Genomic DNA, 26210 nt, shown 5'->3' on the forward strand with positions numbered 1-26210 from the left:
AGAATAATGCGAGTAATATGGTATAAACCTCTACAAGACCCTGAACGTTTCTTTTTATTTATTGCACGCTTACTTTTCAACCAATGAAATAGGATTCCGGACTTGCGTCGCATTTGATACTAAATAATGGGCTGAATAAGAGTTCTTGCTTAATACTGACCAATTAAATTACAGGTTCTGAACCAGATTAAAACAATAGTATTAACTGTCTTATTGGTTGTTGGTTATTTATTGCCTCAGCTATTGCAGAATCAACATCGAAGGAAATTGGTACGAAAGCTAGCGATAACAATCTGTCCAAAATAACGTTGCACAGTAGTAACTATTAGCGGAGGAAAGTCAGTTGCCCAGTTCGTATTAAGCCTACTTTAATAAAGCGAATATTCCATCGTGCAATGTTGCCCACATACTGTTTTTATTAAGAGTAACCAACTTAATTTATGCTGCAGTTCCTTAATTAGTGATCTAATAACTATTATTCCGACCGCACTTTAAGCAGCTAGGTGAAGGGTCATATAGAACAATGAAACCATTAAGATACCGAACTAAGAAAGTGATTTAACCGATCCTGACAACTGCTGTAATATAATTAACCGAGTTTGGAGGCTCGCGTGATCTGTCTTGCAAGCTGAGATAATCTGCGAGTGGTTTGCTCGCCTTCAAATCCACGTGTGTTTATCGAACAAAGATCTTCCTGAGTGTAGTCGGAAGGATGATGTGACATTTGCCCTTCGGTTTTAAAAGACCTGAATTTGAATTCCGTCTATGTCATGTGGAATTACGTCACTCTTCAAATTTACTGAAATTATTGAATACGAAGAACCTTTAAAAGGTCTTTTCAGCTGCAGTTAGCGGGTCTCCCATGGCGATTGTTGAGTTTTATCATCCCACAGGATAATCGACCAGAAGAACAAACACTTACACAGACATAAAAACACTCGCTTCGACCGTAATCCAAAACTGAACTCAAACCAAACTGAAAATACTGGATTACCTGGAAAATCAGTGAATCAGGAACATTCTTAAATACGAGAACTCAAAATCATCTACGCAGTTTCCGTTTATTATCAAATATCTTTACATGGTACCTCAAACCTGACATAGTTGATCTAAAAGTAGAGCTTGCGTAACAAATCGGAAGAACCACGTCGTACCTTTGATTAGGAGATTGGAATCCGTCATTTATACAACCCAAGGCGTTTTTCCAGTTTCATAAGGAGGCGGCAGGGGTTTTTCATTTCAGAAAATCGGGTTTTCCCCAGCCATGTAGACAAACTGGAAGGAGAACATAGCGAGAACACAATTAGATATAATCCACTACCCTCCATAACCTTTAAATGCCTTAGTGTAATGTTAATTAAACATGCGATGTTTTTTTACCAGTTTTTTCTTCGCTGCTATTCCTACTTTTTTTCGTTTAAGCGATTATAATTGCAAGGCTATGTAATGTGCTGTTATTAAGGGACATATCTGTGGTGTAAACACTGCAGTTATAACTATTTATACGTGTGTCGCATATCAACCAATAACACCTGCAATCAGCGTCACGCATTGAATGCTGTCGCTGGAGCCTCCCTGGCGAGGTCCGGATAACTAATTCTTTCCTCCTTTCCCGTTGCGAATAGTAAAGGATATTAATGTAGAGAGGATTTTTATCAGGACGAGATCTTCACTTGTGGGTCCAATAAAATGTCACGTTAGTTATACTGGGAGTGTCCAAAAGCAGGTACTTGCTCTTGTCATTTTATCCCCCATACCTGACGAATGCTGTGCGCTGTGTTCTTTGATACTTTGTAACTAAACAACCAAATTGCTAACAACACGGCAAGAGTCTTACTGGACTAAACCTTGCGATAAGGAATTCTGACTATTGTTTTAGTGAGCCAATTAAGAAATAATGTTTATTTATGACCCAAAAGCCAGACAGATTCTCGTCATTTTCTTGTCAAGGTGATTGAATCTTTTCACTTCCTGTTTCCATCGCACTTGTACTGAAACCTTGGCCTACATGTTCGCATCAAAAGATCTTCATTCCCTTCATCTAGTGGGAGAAAAAAATATAAAACATATTCTACGGATGATTTATAGGGGCTTAGAAGCAAGATTGCCATTATTAGGGGGAAGTCAGGATATTTAAACTCAATGTAAGCATCATCGCACCTCTTACTCAAAGAGATGGCCCGAAAGGAGCTATTTTGCTTCAGGTTTATTATTGTCTTACATTGAGCGACCTTCATCGCATCACGCCGGACCAGGTTTCGTGCATAATCTATTCTATTAAACACTCGCTTACTTTGGGATAGTTCCGCATCCTGTCTTCGACATTTATATTCACCCACTGACGTAGTCCAATATTTGCAAGCAAGTTACACACACTTCACCCACCCACGCGGTTTTGTGCATCTCGAGATGTAAAACCCTTTGTTGTAAATCGAGCTGTGATCTCAGGAGATCACCGCTGGGTCCAGTGTACATGTTCATGAGGGACAATGGAAGTCTTATAAGAAACGACTTACGTTGTAAAGGATGCTAAAAGAAAACAAAGAGCGTAATTGTGGGGAAGTCTAGGAAACGCAATGTTTTTGTTCACTAAACATGAAATACGACCTATTTGGAAGGCTATTGTGGAAATCCCTAGGCTGTTATTCAATTAATACTGCACTCGCATTCTTTTTTACTTAAGTTCAAGGCGGAAATGAATATGTAAATTGTTTGTAATGTTGACACGCAATATTAGAATCATTTCTGTGTATGTTAGGCTTAATCGTGTAACTGGTGAATTAAACAATAGAGTTTAAAGGGCAAAACAATTGCTGTTGAATATAATGGACTCATCCAAGTCGTTAATATTTTAATCGTTTATTAATCTAGCCTGACTTTTATCATTTGATGGGATAAAGTCAGGCTAGATTAATCTTAATGCATTTTATTCTTGCTCAGTAAATGAAGATCGTATACTTTGAATCCATTAAAATTATAAGGAACACATTATATTCGAAATCCAAATATAAGAGAAAAGTAAAATGATGGTGGCAGCGGTACACGGTATGGTGATTCGATTTGCCTTCGTAATGTACTTTCTTCATAGAAGATTGTAATATCCAAAATGTATTTAATATATTTAATTATTCAATCATGAAGCTTTAGTTCTAAATGAAGTAAAGCACATGGCGTTATCCCTCCTACATGAGTATTTTAAACAGCTTATATTGCAAATATTTTGATATTAGTCCTCTGAGATGAACCAACTATTAGAAATGGCGTTGTCAGGTCAGTAAATGCAATACAAATACTGATAAGAAGCGAATATATAGATCCTTTGGAAATTGTTAAGTATTGACATACCAAAGGAGCTCCATACTGAAGATTGTAAATTATTTGTAAAACTCCATGTCAAATACTGCTACTGCTAATAAAGTATTATCTTTTACATTCAAGTAAAAGTTGAATCTATTTAACATTAATAAGGATCTTAAGGATAATATCTAATTATATCCTTCATTTGCGTATCAGCAGCGGTGTCCTGTTATCGGCAAGTAACTTGGTTAGGACAACTATATTCTATCTCCTTAATTTTCTGTGTCTGTCAGTTGCGTATATACGGACACTTTCTACCATAATCCTCTTCCTCCATAAGTTTCCTGGAGATATTATTACGTTACATACGCTGGACAAATCTCCATAATTGCTTTCCTCAGGATACTTCTCTTCAAGGACCAACAGCGGTCTTAATCCGTGTTCAATGTTTCTCTTCCCTTCTCAGATTTTCAGGAGAAAAGCAATATTCCATTACTTAGATTCACTAATGACGGTGCCTCTTCTTACTTCTGACAAGTCCACTTAAGCGATGAGGACTAAACAGGCAACCGAAGAAATCATATTAGGCACACATCAAGTGCAGGATGAAGAATGGGCATCTGTAACTACGACTGCTTCATGCTTGCACTTAAAGACGCCATGCATGAGTTCCAAGTACGCTTTAGGCATTCAGAACTTGCAATATCCTGTAGGCAATGAAGAAACTGAAGACACACCCAAACTTAAATCATGTAAGAGATTGATTCTGATAAAGAAAGGAAAGGAAGAGGACAGAAGGATATATTAAAAAGGCAGGGTTAGCAACAAAACAAAACAATCGATTTCTCGATTTTTTTCTCCTACACGTCTCTACCATGACTAACAAAAGCGTACTTGTTGACATGCGGTGTGGTTGAAATTAATAACGAAAAATAAATGGAGTCGAAGGACTAAAATCTGGAATGGGGGCGCTGATGCTTCTTAACAAAATATCGCATATTCCGTGAACAGCAATTAGAAACGGGTTCGTGTTAACAAAGCCAAACTGAACAGTTCTAGTGGCCCAGTTATAGTAATAGCACGGTTAAGGGGGGTGTAGTAATGTTAATTGTATGTGATGACAGGTAAGTTTACTCAGAACTCAATTTTAACAAATGTATCGGGTATAATTATGTCGGTGCTCATGAATTTTCTTAAGACATTATATTCATAGACATGAGGCTAAGAAACTGATGTGTGCTCTTTTCCTGTTTCAGTCATTCTTTGGCCGGACCTACAACAACCTTTCTGCCCTGGGCGAGTGCAAGAACAACGGCCAGTGTATCATCAACAAGAAAAACCGGACTTCGTGCAAGAGCTGCCGTCTCAAGAAGTGCCTTATGGTTGGAATGTCCAAGAGTGGTACGGTCACGTCTCTTCCTTCTACTTGTTGACCCCGCGGGATGCTAAGGCGTACTCTGTTAGTCACGCAGTGAATGGGAGAGGTCGACACTAGGGTTAATTGAGTTAAGGTAGTGCTGGGACGAGAGTATCTTTTACAGCGGGAAGCAACATGCGGGACGAACAAGCCCCAACTGAGTCTAGCCGGGAAGACTCACCTCGCAGTTCCTCAGCCCGATTCTTTAAAAGATAAATGGATCTCCGGGAAATAGATGGTGGTGTTTGTCACTCCACACTGGGTGCCACTTCGAAGAGGTTTTATTTTTTTCCTTTTTTATTTTCTTTTTTTCCCACCTTGTAACCAGTTGATGGTGGAAGACTTATGTGACTACCGGGTTCCAATCACACGACTCTCAAATATATTTTGCATTTATATTCACAGCGCACACCTCTGTTTGATGGCTCTCTATTTTCGGACACGGCACTTTACTCTTTCCTTTTTCACATTTTAACTACCCTTTTCCCACGTCTTCTGTTAAGTGGTCGGGTAAACATTTATCGTTAATTTTCCTGCTCAGTGTGACCTGCAAGGAGTAGATAATTTCTCGCACATAAATTACTCTGAAAATATACTCCCTTCATTGTTTGTTGTGCTAAGCTACCTACAATACCCTTCTGTTAGAAGGCTGACTGTACACTATTGGATTATGTTTTATCATTAATTATCGTTACGATACAAGTAGTTGTGCCTCTAAGAAATTCAAACACATATCAGCTAAGTAATATATATCTTTTGGTGATGTACAACGACTAAAATACTCCAACAGTGACTGAAATTAATTGCCCAATCACTTAAGATGATAGGAGAAACAAAAGATGCCTTACTGAGAAACATAATCTCTTTTGAATTGAAATTGTTTATATCTTAACAGCACTTCTCGCTGCACAATAATCGACAAAGGCGAATCATAAATCCCAAGGTTCACATTTTGCGGTACATAGTTTGGAAACACTGAGCAGAATGAAGGTAGCCAGTCAGTGACGCTTATCAAGGCAGGCTATTTTTATTTTATTTCATTTATTCATTGGCACAGGACCCAACAGTTTATCCTGTTCATGGAACATTGCGGTTTGAATAGTTATGTACTATATTCATTACCACGAATCTAAGGGACTCGTTTTATTTAACAGCATGAAAACTGTTCTTAGGTTGCAAGGATATCAACTTAGCGTTTTAAATTATTGATTATTCTGATGTTGAAAGTTAGGTCAGAACATTTATATAGTCTTCCTCATAAGTAAATAAATACCGACATACCTTTTTTTTTCCTTTAAAATTTTCAAATCTCTCTCTCTCTCTCTGCTACTTCAGTGTAAAAATATTATACCCAACTATCATATTTTGAAATTTTATAAAAAATCAGAATTCGCCTGGCATCCCACACTTATCGAATCTTTGTTATGATTTTTTTAAAGTGCGTAAATGTCCGTGATTCTAATGTTTAAAAAATCTAAGAAAACGCTTTGGCTTTTATGTAATTAACAGCAATAAATATTATAAGTACCTCTATTACACTTTCCGAAACTTGTTCCCCATTTAAGGATTTCTCCCTTCAAAACGCGGAAAATATATTTCCCTTGGTTTAAATTCCGATCTACATTTAGGAGAGAAAAATATAGAATAGCCTGTTTTTAGGAGATCCACACTTTTGCCAAATTGTAATATCAGAAAAAAGGGACTTCATTGTTTTTTGTTTTTTTTTTAATCCATCTCTTAGGAATTTCATGCAGGAAGAGTTGTAAAAAAAATAAAAATAAAAAAACGTTTATGCTCTTCCCTCATTAGTCCTCAAATCCCACCGTGTCCCTCAACAGCGATTTGAGATTCAGAGAAAATAAAGTGATTTTTTTCTCCGCTTTTTTTTTGCCAAGAAGTCGCTGATAATAGGGACCTCTCAACCATGAACATCTATACAAGCTAACGACTTCCGGGTCAAAGCAGCCATCGCGATTCTAAATTACCCTGTAAATCTCCGAGACTTATTTGTTTTACCAAGAAAAGTACGCTATTTAGAAAGCCGCTCAAGTCGGGCTTAACGGTCCGTGACGTCATTCAATTCACACCTAGACCTTCGAGTGTGGGCGAGGAGCACGTGGATAGACTTGCGTTAAAAGATACGAGCCAATGTAAATAAGTAGAGGTAGTCAGTGATGGGATGTGTGACTTAACGAAAGAAAGTGATAAGAATAAGACACTGAAAAAAAAAATGATAGCAAAGGTGATAAAGTACACAATACAGGCACGCGAACAGCCTAAAAAAAAATCGAGCATATAGTGCGTAGGCTAAAACTAGTGCAGACAACCATTGTGATTGTTTCATAAGCAAATTTATTCCTTCATGTCGTAATGAATCTGTGGTTAGACATTTAATAACCTTTACTGTTTATTAATGTAATTTCTTTATTGAAGTTTGTAGTGTTGTTAAAGCATTGTAATTTAAGCCTTATCAGTTTCTTTAATGATTTTTACTAAAATATGTGTTATATTGATGTTAATATATTTATGGTTGTTATTCGTTGCTTTCACACACTTTGGTAGTATTCTACGAATAAAATTTACATTATCAGATTAGCAGATTTCCTTAAATCTCATGTCGAATCTCCTTTGAAGTGTCGTTGGTTTAACGAGCTGTATTTATAACAAGGAAATCACTTGTTATGTCATTTTCTGGTAAAATAGTTTTCCAATTATGAGTTTTAATTAATCCAAGACTAAGGTTTGAAACTTCACTAATAAATCTCAAAGGGCAACTGCATGAACGCCACGAATGAACCAAATTCACATTTTATACTTCTGTAAGACATGTAACTCCTACTACCAAATGTGTTCGAAGGTTGGCTTTATGTTTATGACGGGAAAACCAGCATACTTGGAGGAGAACAAATCCCACAGCTTCAGTGTGAGACCAAGTCAGTGCTGAAAAGGGGGAGGGGGTGGACAGCAGGTGAATGAGTAATCACCATGGCCAAACTGATAATGTAACATGAGATTCACTACTCGTTTACATTGGTTGATTTGTGTATATCTGCACCCAATTCTATTGTCTATTCTCCCTCATCTTCATTCCCTCACACCATTTTCTTATTTTTATTTTATTTTTACATAAATTCATAATGACAATTTCTACACGCTCAATAATGCTAAATTAGACAATCAGCACATGCGAATTTTAATTAATCTCTCCTTTCAGCCATCACAACTCTTTCTTTTTTAACGATATACAAAGTAATCGCTTCCATAATTCGTTTATGAAGGATATTTCATGTACTGTATTTTCAACACTAATAATACTAACAACGAAATCTGAATTCATTTTCTCTTTCTCCTTTCTTTTTTTAATATGCTCTCTCAATGCATCATTCTTTGAGTTTCAGAAATCCTATTAAGAAATGTAAAAAATACTAGTCTATATAAAGTAGATGTTTCTTTCTTTTTAATTGTTGTATTGAACTTTTAGCCAGGGCAGTAAACAAAGTGCATTTTAATGGATAATTTTTCTATTAGCATATCATATTTACAGTCTCTTTCATCTCTTGTTTTCTTTTTACAGGTTCGCGCTACGGTAGACGTTCCAACTGGTTTAAAATTCACTGCCTTATTCAGGATCAAGCTGAAATGACCAGCAGGCTGGCCGAGCAAGGAGTGTTGAGCAATGGCCAACTTCCGTACGACAGCAAAGAACTGGTACATCACTTCCGTCCCGATTACAGCGACACAACGGTTCCGCTTAACGCCACTAACCGAACTACGCATAATTCTGAAAGCAGCGGACTGGAGAACTCTGTGTCGTATAATGTCTATAGTCCTAAGGGGACAGCGAATGGATTCGCCAACGGCTGCACGAATTTTGACTCCAGTAGTCCGCCTTACGAAAGAAAAGAAAACATTAGCTTTCATCCACTTCCATTATCTCCAGTGTCTCCTTTGAACCCTAACAAGTATTTCTTTCATTCCGCCAATAGCAGCTTTTTCAACAAAGGTCTCAACGGCATTCCTAAAATGTACAATGGTGACTACAGCTATTCTCCACCCCAGCATCTCATTTCCGTTAATTCTCTGACGCACGTTTTGAAACCACCGAGAGATGGCGCAGCGGTTTCCACAGAGTGTTATGGCGATCTTCCTGAACAAGACTCGCCAATAGATTTATCGGTAAAAAAGCCAGAGACACCAAATAGTGACCAAACGATCATCGAGGACGATGATTCCTCTGCTCCTACACTAGAAGAAGAGATGGAAGAAATAAAAGAAGGACCAGCAGTAGAGACACCTTTAGACTTAACGAAGAAGTGTTGACTGCAAGAGACCTAAGTGAAAATATCGCCCTCTGGTGCTGAATCTCGTACATGTTGTGATCGCTACTTAGTGTCCGCCCCGCCTCCATTTGATTTTGAACAGCATTTTAGTAACATTGGAAACATGAGAATAATAAGCTATCATTAGGATAGTTTTAGGGATTAACTATAGACTTGAATTTGCCGAAATATTGATAAAAAAAAATACCCATTTATTATGTTGTGATGTTATTGTGCAAATCTTCATGGTGGTGCAAAAAAAATAATTATAATAACTTGACTAAATATTGGGACCACTCTCTACGCATATATACATATAATAGTATGCAAACGGATATATATTTGCATATCTGTTTGAATGCTTTTGTGTGCATGCATATTTGCATGCATTAGTGAGCCAGTTTAACATTCCAAGGCCAGTTTTCAGTTCCACAAATCCATTTGTGACTTTACCACAAACGTTGGCATTCGTGTTCTCTATTCTTCTAAGTCATACGTTCCAGTAGCCTCTCTGTGAAAAATACATGGGCAGGTAAATCTCCCTACCCCTCAGTACACGAAGTGAACTTATTTTTTATGCTTGGCATTGTTCCCCGAAATAAATGTACGCTGATATTCTCCGATCAGGTTATCATCACTAGCCTTCACTGAACATTGCAATTTTCATCCTTCGCAATAGGGAATCACTCCTGTTAGCTTAAACAAAACAACCGCAAAAAAAAGTATAAAGTTGATCATCATTCTTATCTAAGCATATTTCCTGCCTACCGTTAATAACTCAGGGATTTCTCTTGCAACAATCCACTCCTCCATCCATCGTTCTTTCCTTGGTCAGAGCAGGAATACTCATGGGTTATGCTGCGTTATGATGACCCCCTAACGCTTTCTACAACTTCTCGAAAAACATCTCAAAGTGATCCGCTTAATTGTCTTCATCAAGGAGCTACATCATGATTGATTTCTTACCTTTCATGTGCTGGCTGGGAACGAGGGTGCAATACGATTGTGCAATTTACATGGATTCTACAGCCACTTAGCACATGGATACAATATGAGGTTTCCAGCCATACAACACGCTAGTATACAACGCTTGTCCAAACTGTGGAGATAGCAGCGACACCCCTGACCTGGTGTAACCCTTTCACCACGATGAAAGGGAGTTATTTTCCATCCACTGATTTCAGATGACTTTAGTGCCGCTGTTACAGTACCCCAAGTCTGACCCAGTTGCTTTGGTAACGCTTTGTTACTATGTAGGTCTTTTACTGACCATCGGAACTCCATCCAGATAGATGTTATTTGTAATACATGACAAGTAATTAGGGTTATTAAATGTCATTCTTACAACCCTCTAAACGGTGCTTTTATTGGGCGTAGTTATTAAACCTCTCAACCAATACACCGATTGCATGTTTTCAAGATCTTACAGTAGAATAGTCGGGGATGTCATATGTTTCTTTCTCGCAATTCGGTAATATTCAGGCATTTTCAAATAGTGCAATCCTATAATGTAGAAATATTTTTCATGAAAAGTGTGTATAAAGGGAAATGCCATTCGAACAACATGAATTTTTCTTTATATATCAGATTGTGACAAATACCTAGAAGCATCAACTAAAAACTGACGCCAAAGAACAAAATCGTGATTGTTAAAATTCGTAAAAGGGTAATTCTTAAATGATGACACACTTCTTTTTTATGTAAAATAACTAGAAGTTCGAAACGCGTACAGTCAGAGCCGTACTTACCCTTTTCCTGAGGTGGGCGGAGCTCAAGGCGCATGAATGCTCCGGGGCCTCACCTCATTGTTTGGGCCCTTAAATTGGCCCTAATTTTTCGGGGATAGAGCCACGTGTGCCTGTGCATAAGTACGTCCCCTGCTTACAGCGCTAAAATAATGCTTGTTGCATTATCTTACTTTTTTATCTTTTTTCCTTTTTCTGTAAGGGCCTATATTTTCAATTCTATTTCTCCTGCCAGGTATTCTTAGAACGCGCCAGTCATTTGCATATTAGTATAGAACGTAGAGCACGTAGAAGTAGTCATCAGAATCTTATGAGTAAGCTAAACTACGGACGGGCTCGTCTATTTCGTTCTTGACACAGTAACTCATTAGTATTATTAAAACATAACAGCGCTACTTTACATCCGTCTTCAACGACAAACAAATAATATTTACTTGATTATACTTTGAAATTATAAAAAATCAACAGATGGGTTGTAGTTGTATTCAACAGATTTTTAAGTCGTCGTTAAAATTTAAAAGTTTTTAAAATTAAAAAAATCTCATTTTAATCTGAAAATTCTAAGGTTTCTTAGAAAACACTTCAGTTTCCCTTGAAGTATTCCAAGATCCTCCCCAACACACACACACACTACATTAAGATTGTGACACTTTTTAAGGACAATCCCTAATAAGAAACGCCACTTGTCCTCACCTCTAAATATCGCAGTTTTTACATGCTACAGGATATTTTTAAATGCTCCTTTACCGAATTTTTTTATAATGCATTAAATTATAGATAAAACCGAATGATTAAAGTATTATACATGTATCATTGTGATGATAGGGGTAATGCCTTGTTCTTGTACGGTGTATTATTTTTGAGTATACGATACTTTGTTAACTATTTGCTTTTTCTGTCGTTCTGTGTGTATACACTCTACTGTTCTTCCACGTGTTCATATGTTTCTTTATGGTATGTATTTAAGAATCGATACGTTAGTCTTAGCATTATCAGTCTATTATTCTCTCCCTGAATGAAAGCAAATGTATAGTACACATTTACTTAGTAACTTCCTCGCTTCTTTCTTAATTTGGGTGTAGTCCCCTTTGGCTTGTTCTGCATTACTACCGCTGATGTTTCGTAAACTATGTCAAGGGGTTAGCTTGTTACGGTCTGGATCCTCGTTCATGTATCACGCCCCTCCAACGGCGAAAACTTGCTACGCTTGAAATCAAACAACTATTAACGCCCCCTATTGTTTTGACAGTCTAAATGCCGACCTCTGAAATATTTATAACGAACAAATGATCTTCCGATCAGAGAAGAGAAAGGTGATGAGGTCAGAAAACAAAGTCCGTGGCATTTTTTTTTTTTTTTCATTTTTGAAATGAGCCAAAGTATTTCATCAAATAATTCCATTCTTCTCTCTCTTATTCCAATAAGAGAGAGAAATGATAGATAGAATAAAAACTAAACCAGTCAACTTGTGGAAATTTTTAGCCGCCGAAACAAATTCATTTTTTTAATACGCTGATCCAGTTTGATTGAAATTCATTTAGTTTTAAAATTATTTTCTTCCGACCTCAAATCCTTCACCTTGGGGAAGAGAGATTTTAGGCTTAGTACAGTACAAAACAAGTTGGCATTCCTTCGTTGTACCTACTCCAAATACTGACGCATTAAGGTTGGCTTTGACTAAAAGGTTTTTACAGTGCTGCCACCAAACGCACAGGGAGTACGAAACAAATGGGTACTCCGCGACCTGCATGTCACCTAGTCTTACTAGCTAGAACAAAGGATGAGTTCCTGTAACCTTTAGTTGGTAGAATGTATGTTTGCCGACTCTCCTGCTTCATTCTAGTGTCCAGCAGAGGCCAGTCACGGTTGCAGACACCCCATCCCTATTTAATGAACTCCTGAAAGTTACATAAGGAAGGCGAGGAGGGATGCATCCGTCCACCAGTAACCGCGAAATCATTTTTTTTTTTTTTCACTCATCAAATGTCATCTTTTTTTTCTTTTAACTCTCGGAGATTGTTCCATGGCCGATATTTATTTTAAGTGAGTTGCTACGTGGAACAAATATCAAATGTGATCATACACGCATACACATATTGCCTGCACTTTATTTTTCAGACTTGGTTAATGTCTGATAAGCCCATAGGATTAGATAATTCAAGAAATTTGTGTTCTTATAGTAATTCTTATAAGAAAATTCTTATAGGAATGCAAACATTTCACTTCTAGTGCTAGACATCAAGTATTTTTGTAATATTTTTTAATAACTGATCCCTTTATAAACTAGAATGTATTTAAATTATTTTAATATAAATAAAAATAACTTGAATTTGTAACTATGGAGAAGTTTTGATAGTCGGGATGTTTTAATTCAATTTTTTGTTTTGTGAACAGGACTTGGTTTTGTCGTTAATATTTGATATAAAAATTCCTGGGGTAAGTCAGTGATTCTGAGCCCTTAAATTTGTCTTTCAAGTGATGATGATGTTGTATTATTAAAGTTACTAAGGTAGTTACTATTTACAATTTGTTACAAATGCATTCCAGGTTTCTATAATTTAGATGTTTCTCTTCTTGGTAAAGTAATAATGTTTAGAGTCAGGAATCATTCATACATGAAATTTTGATCCTATTATTTATCTGCAAATAATAGGATCGGCAATAATAATATAGTAATAGATCATATTAATAATATGGTTTATAGATTTGTTTGTGTGATATTGCTTAACAATATCGCACTATGCAATGCAGTGTTTTTATATTATTTTGATATCTGAGTGGTTCAAGAATCACTGGCTTAAAGAAGAAACAACGACAAGCTTGAAATCAAAAATAGTTCCAAAGTTCACCTACTTAATTATTCCTATCAGCCTATGCCATTTTGGAACTGTGTAAGTTGATAAAGAATGTGTACAAACGTATTTACTTAATTCCGGTGTTGTTTTTGCCAGACAAAATGGCTGTACATTGTTTGGGATCTTTAAACACAAGGGGAAAAAAAAGTCTATGGAATAGACTTGTTGCTGTTCTGTAGGATTCGAAGTTGTCGTGATTTCGTTAAGTGCCTTCATTAGAACTACAGTACCTGTATAGTTTTTTTATATCTCACTTGTTACATGTTGCATACACTCCGTTAATAAAGAAGGGTTACAATTCTCCCCCTTTTTAGGGACCAATGAGATCCATTGTGCCAGACCTTATTTGGCACTCCCCAGGTGTGATGTTTATTTTTCAAACCAAGTTTTTTATTGGTTAAGAGTTTTTTCTATCTGTATTTAAAGTCTGTAAGATTTCTGTAACATACACTGTTGTTGTTGTCCAGACGGAAGGTTGTACATTTGGGATTGGACATTTAATAAAATGTTGGAGTCATAATTAATCGTGTTGTGTCATTCATTTTTGCCTAAGACATTTTGAAAAATGTAACCGAAAAATGCAAAACATATTTTGTCTAATTCCATTTTGATTTAGGTTCGCATCCTGCTAAGGGATGTGAGGCACGGCTATAGGGCTATTCAAATGTAGGTGAGTTATACTGCAGTGGACAGGATTTTTCAGAAGAAGAATACACACAACTGCCAGGAGATAAGATGTTGGATCGACGAGTACATAGATTTAATCGCCCTACTATAGCAATAATTGAATTAATAAGAAATCGGTTTACTTGGCTATAACTGATCAATGAGCTTCTACAATAAGCAGCATATGATAAAGCAACCGAAATATTGCTTTATTAAAAATAAATCATCTCACCCCTTTTTTTATTCCCTAAAGGGAGTAGAAGGAACTCTTTTAGTTCTAATTTACTTTTGGCAAAATCAGTAAATTGCATTCCTCGTTTAACAGTCATCAAAAGTTGAACTTATGGCTATTAGTGATTTTCAAGATATCGGAGAAAGACTACGGCAGACTCATGATCCTAAACTTAACTTTTCTGGTGTGAATATTACACCCTCTGTCCAAAAAGAAACCGAAGTTTTCGAAAATAGAAGAAACTAGTGGCGCCTCCTGTTGTATCTTTTTGTTGTCGAAAGCGGCAACCTTCATTAGTGTTGGCAACATTTGTTTCATTAGAAGCCGAGTTATAGTATCAATAGTGACAGTGTGTTTTTGACGAACAGTCGTAAAATGAGTTTGAAACAGAGAGCTGCGATTGACTTTTTTGTTAAACTTGAAAAACGTTTTACAGAAACGCATCAAATGCTTCAAAAAGCATACGGTGATGGATGCTTATCCCGTACTCGAGTTTACGAGTGGTTTAAGCGATTTCAAAGTGGTCGTGAGACGCTTGAGGTCGATGAAAATCCTGGCCGTCCTAAAACTGGACTGAGCGAAGTTAACATCCAAAAAGTGTGTGATTTCTCCAAAGAAAACCCGAAATCGTCTGTGAGATTGATTGAAGATGAATTGGGGATTCCAAAATCAACTGTGCACAACATTTTGACCGAGAATTTTGGCCTTCGTAAATTGAATTCGCGATTTGTTCCCCACAAGTTGACCGAAGACCAAAAAATGTATCGAATTGGACACTGGTGACAAAACGTGGTGTTTTGAGTATGAGCCCAAAACAGAGTGCTGAGTGGAGACCATCGGAAGAGGGGGCATCCGAAAAAAAAAGTCTCTTGGAGAAGTCAAAAGTAAAGACAATGCTGATTTGTTTCTACTATTCCAAGGGAATTATCCACAAAGAATTCGTTCCCCTGTCCAAATGGTGAATGGTGAGTTTTATCTCGAAGTTTTGAACTCTTGGCACTATAACTCGACTTCTAATGAAACAAATGTCATAAACAGTTGACACAACACTAATGAAGGTTGCTGCTTTCGACAACAAAAAGATACAACAGGTGGCGCCACTAGACTAGTTTCTTCTATTTTCACAAAGTTCGGTTTCTTTTCGGACAGAGGGTGTAGAATCAGTTGTCCTGCAATATGGAGTTAAAAGCAGTAGGAGGGATAAAAGCGCCTTCCTTTTATTATGAAATTAAAATTTTAATATTAAGACAACGAATGTCATAATAGCCACAGAGACGAGCTAACTTATCAGTCTAATTTGTTTCACACGTGTAAAACCCAGCCAGAAATTGATAAACGTAGAGAACATTAGTACTATAGAGAGAGTAAGAGCTAGATATCCGAAACCCTGCACAAGAAACCGAAAATTGAGGCCTTTTCCAAGTCACTTCTGCCCACCGATAAGTAGAGTAGTAATAAAAAAAAAAAAGAAAGAAAAGTGGTTCCATACAAGGCAATAAATTCAACCACCTCAAGATAAAAGATAAACCTCATGGCTGCAGTGATATTCAAACGAGTATCCTCGCTGAAGAACAGATCCGCTACGCCAACCAGCAGGGATTTAGATTTCTTGTAAATATTTATAGGAATCGCTAATCAAGAATTCATCATTGTCTCAAAATATGTAAAACGATGCTCTTAATTTTTATTTTCTTTTTATTTGTTTATTGCTAATGGAGTAGATATTTCATTGAAAGAAAACTATGCATTTGAACTTTATTCTGTTTCATATAATTATTTCTCAAAATACTCAACTCTGTAGTTCACACATTTCCAATTCGTTTAGAGACCAGAATAACTGATCGAAGAAGCAGTCTTCACAGTTGTCTTCAGTTCTTTATCCGATACGAACTAACATCCTCTGAAATATTCCTTCGCTTTCGGAAAGAGGGATGGATATCTGATAGAAACAAGTCTGTATAGTGCGAGAGGGCGAACCTCTTCAGTTCTTTTGTGAAAATGTGATACATTGTGGTGGAAGAAAAGTTTCTGCATGTCAAGATAAACTCCTTTCACATATGTATCTTCAGTTTTTACAGTATTTGAATTCAGTGTTCAAAGTTAGCGGTGGTGCCAGTAGGCATGATTATTGAATTCTCTAGAATATTCGCCTTCTAGAAAGCAGCACCGAACTTTGCATCACAGACACTTGCAGCCTAACTTTGGCCAGCAATTGACGCTTAAACATTCATCTCCTTTCTCTCTCTCTCTCTCTCTCTCTCTCTCTCTCTCTCTCTCTCTCTCTTAAACAACCTTTATTCGCCATGAATATCAACCACTACAACACCAGAAATTCGACCAATGCACTCTATTTCAACTGCACTCCCGTCTCCTGAGTACCATATCAATGTTTTCATTGAAAGACTATCTAGTGGCAAAATTTTGAAACGCTACACCAGTGCAGCTTAGTTCGTGTATTGGGTTTATTTAGTTAAAAAGAAGAGAGACATAACTTTCAGTGAATATTTTTCAAGTCATTAATATACACCATGATATGGAAGTTGGAAATGGGTAAACATTTTCAATAAGAAATGCAGTCGGTCCTTCCACTGGTTTTTTGCCAACATAAATCACCCATACCCAGTTATCGAAGACGATTCAGACAGACTCCATATAGTTAACAGAACCTTAAATGTATATTACGATAAAAGACTATCCGAAATTCTCAGCTCTCCTAATATGAAAACTTCAGGTTCCGAGAAAAATTAATATTAATTAAATATTTGAAAAAAATATTTTTTAATAACCGAATTTGGGTTTTGCTGATTATATTCAAGATACAACTTCCGAGTAGAAACTAATTGTTTAATATCACGTGCGTTGGTAAAGTAAAAGGAATTAGTACAACACAACATAAAATTAAGACTTCCTTGACACATGCCTCTGTTATCATGTAGACTACCATATGAATAATGAGGAATCATATATGAAGGTAATAAATCACTTGCGTTCCTTCACAAGCGACCTAAAACTACTTGCTCTGCGAGTGTGAACAGCTAGTTCATTTGCAGAGAAAAAGGATTGTGAGTGGAATCAAAGCCACTTTGAGTGCTAGTTTTCTGTAAGTAGAGGTTTGATTCAGTTTCTTATTTGTAATCTCCCGATTGTCACGTTCCAGTAAAAAGTAAAATAACTAAATCGTGATTTTTTAAAACTGAAACTTATCAAAAAATCATTTTATGGCATGACAGCAACAGAGAATAGGAAAATAAGATAAATATTTTAAAGACGGTTAAATCTCAGGGAAAAAAAAAATATATATATATATATATCCATTATAAATCGGTGTTGCGCTATAGTGGATATTGTTTATTTTCTAATATTAAAGACGTAAGTAATTAATGTACAGAATTAGCATCTTGAAACAAATAGAATCGCTGTGATCAATTGTGTTAGACAAAGATATGACAAGTTGTTGCACAAACAATTACTCATTAGGCTTAACGAGACAGTTGAGCTTCAATTTTTGCTTCCAGAAATAATTAACTTCGTGTTAGCGCAACCTAATCAACGCAACTGCTTTTCCTAACACATGCTACTTTTGTAGCCCTGAGGCCATATTAGACAGAAGGAAGAAGCTAAAGTCGTCTGCCTTCCCTTGACCTGCTTATCATTCACAACTCAAACACGAAAAGCCCACTTTGACAGCCCATCGACAGAAAAAGTAGTAATCATCGCTTCAAAGGAGACAGTCGTCAATAAAGATGCAGTGAAGGTATTTTCCCCCCTTTTTTTTTTAAATTGCATTTTTATCAAAGATGCCTTCCTGTCTTTTCTGATGCATTCATAAAAGCAATAGTGGAAACAGAAAGGGTTAAATTTCGGAAGAGTGGAATACCTGTGCAAGTCACTTTAGTTCTTGGTTAAACATGACTGAGCTAAGGGGGAAAAATAAAAAGAAAAGAAAGAAAGGAAAGATAAAAAAACTGGAAGTTCTACCTCTCACACCATTCTTTGGACAGACGATTTCCACACACATATTTAAGAACTCAAAACTCGGGATGGTGATTTGCTTCTTCCGACATATGACTGACGTAGCAAAATTCTGTTTCCGTTTTAATTTTTATTTTATTTTTTCCTCTTTTCTTTTTAGACACTTACTACGAGCTGCCTTCCAGATGGTAGGCTGTGATTAAGTGGCCATAGCCCATACATTTTTTTTTTAAAATAAACATTCATCACAACAACGAACTAAGCCAGACGAATCGATAAATGGGATCAGGACGTGCAAGGAAGGTCATTCTGATACCATTAAAACTATTTATCATCTTGGGAACTACACAAACTTCCGACTAGTTTTTTAAGAATATTAGTGACAAGCATACAAATCGATCTGTTAAGTTTGTGTCAAGCAATACCTGGGAATGCTAAAACGAAATACAACTTTTTATGCATTTCTGATTATTCTTCATCGTATATATCATTGGCTTTAAAAAAAAAAAAAAAAAAAAAAGAGAGAAAAGAATATACCTTTTCTTATCCTGAGTTTCTAAACTTCTTAAAATCTTTCTAGAGAGTAAAGACGTCTTAATAATATTGATACTTATTTTCACGACATCTTTATGGCATTATGAAGAGAAATTTTGTTATTTCATTACATTAACAATATTACGGTAACCTTGAAAGGAATGCCGGTGTCATATCTACTAACACAATGTACGGCACACGGTTCCTATCTTGACAAGCAAAAAATACAAGATCTACGTAGAGATAGGAAAACAAAAACAGATTGTCAAAAGTAGAAGAACATGCAGATATTGGATCGTATTTTAATGCCAGAGAGAGAGAGAGAGAGAGAGAGAGAGAGAGAAAGAGAGAAAGAAAGAACTGGGTTGTCTTGAATTACAGTAGAAACAATTAAGACAGTAAAGCCAGTGTTTTATCTTTTATAATTGATTGTTTTCTTCTGCCGATTTGCGAGAGAAAAACTCGAGTTTCGTAAAAAAAATCTTCTGCCTCCGTACGAAATCGGCTAACTCACTTTTAGTTGAGCCCTTATAAGTCCTTATAAAGATATTCTTGTCATAGACGGGATTCGAACTCAGGAGTTTCCAAATAAAGGACATTGTTGTTAATAAGTGGAGCCCCCCAAAAAAGGCATATTTAAGGATTGGGATTGGTTGGATTTAAGACAGCGTCAACTGAAGAAATGAGCCACTGACCAATTTTATATCTCATATTAAGTTGACAAGCTTCTATAAAAGTTCTTTATGTCCCAGACGAGATTTGAAAAGCATCGCATCATTTATGGCTGCCATTTGGAACATGTTTGAGTATTATTTAGGTGTTAAATGGGGCTAAGGGGAAAAGAAAAAAGAAAGAAAAGGAAATGGACGAAAGAAGAGTTTAAGAAGTCAGGAAATTTTGAGGAAGAAGCTAGAAATACTTGCAACAGGCGACTATACCAATACTTTTTTGTTGTTGTTTTTCGTGACTAACTCAACTTATGTTTTGTTGTAAATAGTTGCTTTCAAAATAGTAAAAGAAGACACTGTCAGGAGAGAAATGCCATCCCTACTAGTCAAAATCTTCCTGTTACGCTATGAATTTTAACTGTTGATAATAACTAATATTTATAACCATTTGGGATGAATAATTGCACAATATTATATATATATTTAAATTCGCTCAGTGTTTTCTTCATCATTGTACACGTTTCTATTGTTCCTGGACATCAATTATAATTTCGTAAATCCAATATTTTGCAGTTAATAGTGCACGTATAAGGGAGTTTTCCCTAATAGTATGAAATTAATTATACCTTTTTTTTTACGTGAACTTAAAGAAATGGAACCTATTCCGCTTTCATTTATTTTTATTTTATCTATTTTTTTCATGTTTCCTTCCACACTGTTTTGCTTTATAAGTAGATTAAAGCATTCTCCATTCAAAACATGCCAATATGTCTTCGGCTCCTTATGCACCATGGAGTATGTCAGTATGTTTGCCGATTCTGTACCATTCAAATTCCTGAGATTAATACTAGGCACTCATTCTTTCTGATGGTAGGAACACAAGCTTAATGCTGCCAAAGTTTCCATTTAATAATCATATATAAAGTTTACGGATTCTATAAAATATAAAATACTTCTCAGTTTCGAATCAGGAAAAAAAAAAAATTCCCGATATATATACTGTATATTGAAGTAGAAATCCAGTACATTAATTCTTTAAACACACACACACACACACACACACACACACACACACACACACATACACACTTCACTATTTCTTTACCCATCAAATTAATTCAAGAAACGTTTTCCATAATTCCAAAGCGGTGCAACAGCATTATCTGTCCAGACGTGACATGCTGCTGCACTATGTGTGAATTATACAGATGTGTATGGGTGGTCGTTGTTTGCTAGTTCGCACATTCAAGATGCGTCGAGTATTACTTGACTAATGTCCCTTTGAAATAAAAAAAATATAAAAAAAGCAAGCAGAGAAAGTACTTCATCACTTTCAAAGGCCTTTTTTTTTTTTTTTTTTTGCTTTTTGAAACAAACTTTTCAGCATACTACTGATCAAAATTTCAAAATGGCGAGTTTCAATCTCTTAATATTCGAATTAATCGATAAATTCCAGAAACAAATCAAATCAATAAATATTTACAATAATTGATCATTAGAGCGTTTTAACCCGAGGATAAATCATAGTGTTTTGATTTTTAATGCATTTTAACCGTATTGTTAATGAATAGTTACACATGTACTTCATTCTATGGGAAATGATTTCACCGCTTTTGCCTACACTTTAGGGTAGCTTACCTGAAAATAAGCGTCGAACTAAACGGCTGAATTTTCATTCGACGGAGTATTGGTTAGGTGTGGGAAGGAGTGAACTACGAATATACTTGGGAACAATTCAGAGAGATGATGTTAGAAACAAACCATGGCCAAAAATATAGAAAAAAGAATAAATATATAGAAAGAACGCATTATCAAAACTAAAATATCACACAAATGGTATTTTTTATGCTTCGCATAAAAAATGCGAAGGAATTTCCAACAAGAGAGCCTCGGAATTTAAATAATTAGCATTTACCATTGGAATGATATCCACTGCATTTTAACCATTTTTTTTCTCTGTATATTATCTTTAAAATATTTGGACTTCACTCTAAGCTGCATAAATATCCAACCAGACATCATCAATCGTCTGACATGTGTGTGGATGACATGTGTCAGAAAGAGAAGAAAAAAAATATGAACACAAGAACTAATCTAAACGTCAGCGATGTCTGATGATGAATCCCATTTTTAAAGGGATAGTTAGCGTGGATTCCATTTTTTATCCGATTTTATTTGGAAGGGGATTAAGGTCAAATTGCCTTAGAATGGGAATTTGGACAACTAGGTTAATCATAAACGATATTTTTCTAATTATTATTATAAAATTCTAATTAAATATCTAAAAATAAGAAATGTGCCAAATCATGAATATAAGCCATAAAACATAACATTTTCTGTTGAGTCAGCTATAAAGTTTTAACCAAGGCAACGAAGTTATATTTATTTGTGTGTGTGTGTGTGTGTGTGTGTGTGTGTTAAATTACACTAATGAAAATCATTCATATAAATGAATATTTTTTATGCAAAAACAGCCATATTATTCATAAAAGATTAGTCTCACCAGAGCAGAACTGCTTTATCGAAAAGTCTTCCATCACATTAAATTGGACTTGATCAAAAATTTAGGTACACCTCCAAATGACAATAATAAACGAATTCTTTATTTAATAAATAAATTCTAAAGGTTAAGTGAAACTAAAATAAAAAAATTAAAAAATAAATTTTTAGTTGCCCCAAAACACGGATAATTATGAATAGGTGTGTGTGTGTGCGCGCGCGCGCACACACGCACGCGTGCGTTAGAATTTGTTGGATTCATTAGTGACATGAGGCCAATGGCATTTAGCAAGCGAACTCATTTCATTGTCATATTTTGATCATTTTTAACTCTGAGACTCAATGGCAACTTGCCATTGAACCTCAGCTGTTGTCTTGCTCTAATACGGACTACGATTATTTACGATACCAATTTCAACCAGTTAGTTAAGTAGCAAAATCATAGTAATTGGCGTTTAAGTCAATTTGTTTCAACTACCTCAGGAAAGTATGATGATTATGTTAACAGTGAGAATGCGATGTTAAACCAATGGGCGGTAATCCAATTTGTTGTCGAATGTAATCAGTTAATTCTATTTAAGGTGATCTCTCGAGGAGAGCTGGAAAAAAAAATATTTCGATTTTCTATTCCTTTAATTAATATCTCTGACGATAAGGAAGCACCTTTAAACTTCCATATATTAAAAGAGAAAATTACAGAATCAAAAAAAAAAAAAAAAATTCAACCTGAAATATCACACGGACACTTTGACAGAGACATGATGGATACAGCACAGCTGAATGTTGCGACGAAAATCTTAGGAAAAAATTTTAAATGATGCTATACATGTTTCAACTGTACTAATATGACTTGATAAAGAAAAGTAATTCGAGTTTTGTTGTAACTCATAGACTGGTTGTTCGAGACCATAACCTGCTGTCAAACGTTGCATCACTCTCTAAAACCTCCTACACCATTGATGCTCAGTATGTCAGAAACCATCTTCAGTGAAACGTGCTTGATTCACCGATTAGAGTATCTTGTATTTAAAAGAAAAATAAGAAAAATAAATACCAGAGGATCTGTGTGTTAGAAAACTAGTTGAGAGCTTGACCTCAAAGGAGAGTTTTGTTTTTCCTTGTAAATCCTACAACGTCACTGCTAGTATAGTTGGAATGTAGCAATGAGTTTATCAAATGAAAAGCTAACAGCAAGATGATTTATTACTAATGGCAAACAGCTGTAATCCTTTCCTTTATTATCTCATATCCTTTTCAATCAGCATCCAAATCTCCACTATAATTATTGAGGAAAAAATGCCGAAAAAACTGTAAGGTTTGAATAACATTCAAAACTTATAGCTTTCTAATAGTTCATAGTTAATTCTTCCTTATAGTTGTCTAATATTTTTCAGGATCAAATTCTACTTGTAAATTGAAGTTAAAAATTAGAAATCTGAGAAATGTGCTTTATCATTATTTGGTTGAAATAACAAATTTATATAGACTTAAATCTCCAGCAGATGGATGTCAAGAAGTGGTCTCTGTCAGACCTAAAATAGCAGTTGGAAGTGCTATTTTTTGCTCTATATAAATTGCCTGGAATATTGCATTTTATAACTGAAATCTTACTAAATTGTTTTCGATAATGTAGCTAAATGTTCGTTTCTATAACTGAGGGATAATTAGAGATTATTGAGATATGGCTATGGTGAACGCTGTACCAATTACGATAGATTTGTTTTCAATTGCTACATATAGTTCTGACCAACCTTTCGAAAATTATTATCCCCATCCAGCTTGGCATCGGTCCTAGGGGAAAAAAGGGGAGGGGGATACCAGTCCACAGAATATATAAAAAATCAAACATGAGAAGGTGAGCTCTCGAGAGAAACCGAAAACTGAACCAGATAAAAATATGTAACGATAATTTATTCAAATAAACATAGAAAATACACACTTAGTTTGGCATCAGTGCTTAACCGATATTAAATACCAATAAACCATCAGCTATTTTTACTGATATTACAAATCTGTTCATTTATTTCGGCAAACTACATACACACACGCATATGTACGTGATGGGTCACAAAAATTATGCTTAAAAAAAAAAAAAAAAAAAAAAAGCGGGTCCACAGCTATGTAAAATTTGTGAAACATTGGTTTAGACCGAGTTAAGCTTTCTAGAGCTGTCACGTGATCATAAGGAGATGTGCACATGAATGTTAAGCAGAGCTCCGGTTACTTTGTAATTCATGCAGTGATGCATCCCTTCGGGAAAAATTTGACCCCCGAGTTTCGCGTAGGGCGTACATGTCGAACTTACCAATAGGTATGGAGGAAAGAGCGGCATGGAGCACGTGGGAGACAACCGTAGGTGAAGCGGCTTTTGTCACGATGCCGAGATCTGCCCTGTGGACCGACCTAGTTAATGAATGCCGCCGACGAGAGAGAAACGATTTAGCGGGCCGCAGGACAGAAAGAAAACGCCTGATTGCTGATACGTGGGAACAGTGAAAGGAGGCAGCTGGCCAAACTGGAGCATTGACAGAATATGCCGTACACGGAAAACGCTGGAGGACGACAGCGAAGGACAACCCTGCTCCAACGCAGAGGGCAGGACTGACAACCACCCAAACGAACCTCAGTGAATCATCGGGGTTCGTAATAGGAAGTAAGTGACCTTAAACTGTTACGGGCTTTCTATTTTGCACGACTTCTTTGTTCCCAATTTCTCTCATTTGGAAGTGATTAACCTCTTGGGGGTCGCATTAGAAAAACATCGCACATTCACGGCAGAAGGTGTGTTCGTAATAGAAACCAATTCTTCACTGAACCCCCCCCCCCCTTAGGGCTCCTTTCGAATTCCGAACCCCTCACTAACTGCATACCATAGCTTTGTCTATTCCATCGTCATAATCCTAACGCAATTTCATTTATGTCAGTAGTTGAAGGAAGAGACGGTTATGTCGGCTTCAATTCCAGTTTTATTGGAGAAGAACTGCAAGAGAATCTCCTACTCCTACTGCTTCTCCATGGGTGCAGAGGTATGTGGACTGCTCACATCGTATTGTATAAAATGGCAGATAATATTTTTCAAAGGTATGCTTTTGAATGATTGAGATCTCTCCCAAAAATATTACCAGAATTCAGTTAGTTTCACAGCGCACGTTGCCCTAAACGAAAACAAACTTATTAACAATATGTCGACAACAATATATAAATCCCCGAGCTTCAAAAAAAAAAAAAAAGAAAAAAGAAAAGAAAACTATGGTGTTCTAGATGTCGAATGATTTTATAGTCCTTCGCCATCAGAAATTGCCACAAAACTGAATATATTGAAGATCTCTCTCAAGGAGCACATCTGTGAACCCATCGAAACCATGGTTTTCGCAAATAAAATTAAAAAATCAATGTCTTCTTGAATGACTAAAGCTTTCTATTCAAAGCTAGCTAGTTAATAAAATAATCATGGTACGACATTGGGATAATAGCACTAGTATTATTCAATGCCAATAAGGTGCCTTAATCATAAATTAATTCCATCCCTAAGCCTATTATTGTAGAGGGCTTATCCACCCAATCAAGTAGATTCTACCTATTTGATACTGCTATTACTGTACCACACCTTATTTTAAGTAGATACTTTATATTAAAAAAAAAAAACAATATCTTTATTTATGAAATCTTTATAATATATAAACTCGTATTGTTATAAGATATTTTTTTCAATATGCAAAACGTATGAAGAAAAATTATATTATAATACTGTACGTCCTTGAGAAACAGGGCAAACATAGTTGTACAATGCGACCATAAATGTATTTGGATATTCGTGTAATATTTGCCTGTTTGAATTGTAGAGATGATTTGGTAATTGAGTGCTTCTAATATTCATCAAAATGTTTCGTATCAAAAGAGAATAATTTAATAAAGTACTAGACGCACATTATATCATTTTTTTTTTATTCAATCCGTGAATTTCCATACATTCTGTTTTATTATTCGTCAAGTGTGCGATGCCAGA

At 35.9% G+C, this 26210-nt stretch overlaps 1 protein-coding gene across 1 annotated transcript in view; it reads left to right on the forward strand.

Annotated features, from left to right (window-relative positions):
- The window catches only part of LOC150108729 (vitamin D3 receptor-like), a 33746-nt gene extending 24712 nt beyond the window's left edge, over nt 1-9034 (forward strand). The window contains exons 2-3 of the mRNA XM_090390514.1: nt 4554-4698; nt 8289-9034. Coding sequence (XP_090246640.1) covers nt 4554-4698; nt 8289-9034 — 891 coding nt within the window. The remainder of the gene's footprint in view (nt 1-4553; nt 4699-8288) is intronic.
- Nucleotides 9035-26210: the final 17176 nt, after the last annotated feature.

Source organism: Typopeltis vanoorti, chromosome 3, assembly GCF_054136105.1.
Source record: "Typopeltis vanoorti isolate ZY-2024b chromosome 3, IOZ_Tvanoo_1.0, whole genome shotgun sequence".
NCBI classification, from domain to species: domain Eukaryota; kingdom Metazoa; phylum Arthropoda; class Arachnida; order Uropygi; family Thelyphonidae; genus Typopeltis; species Typopeltis vanoorti.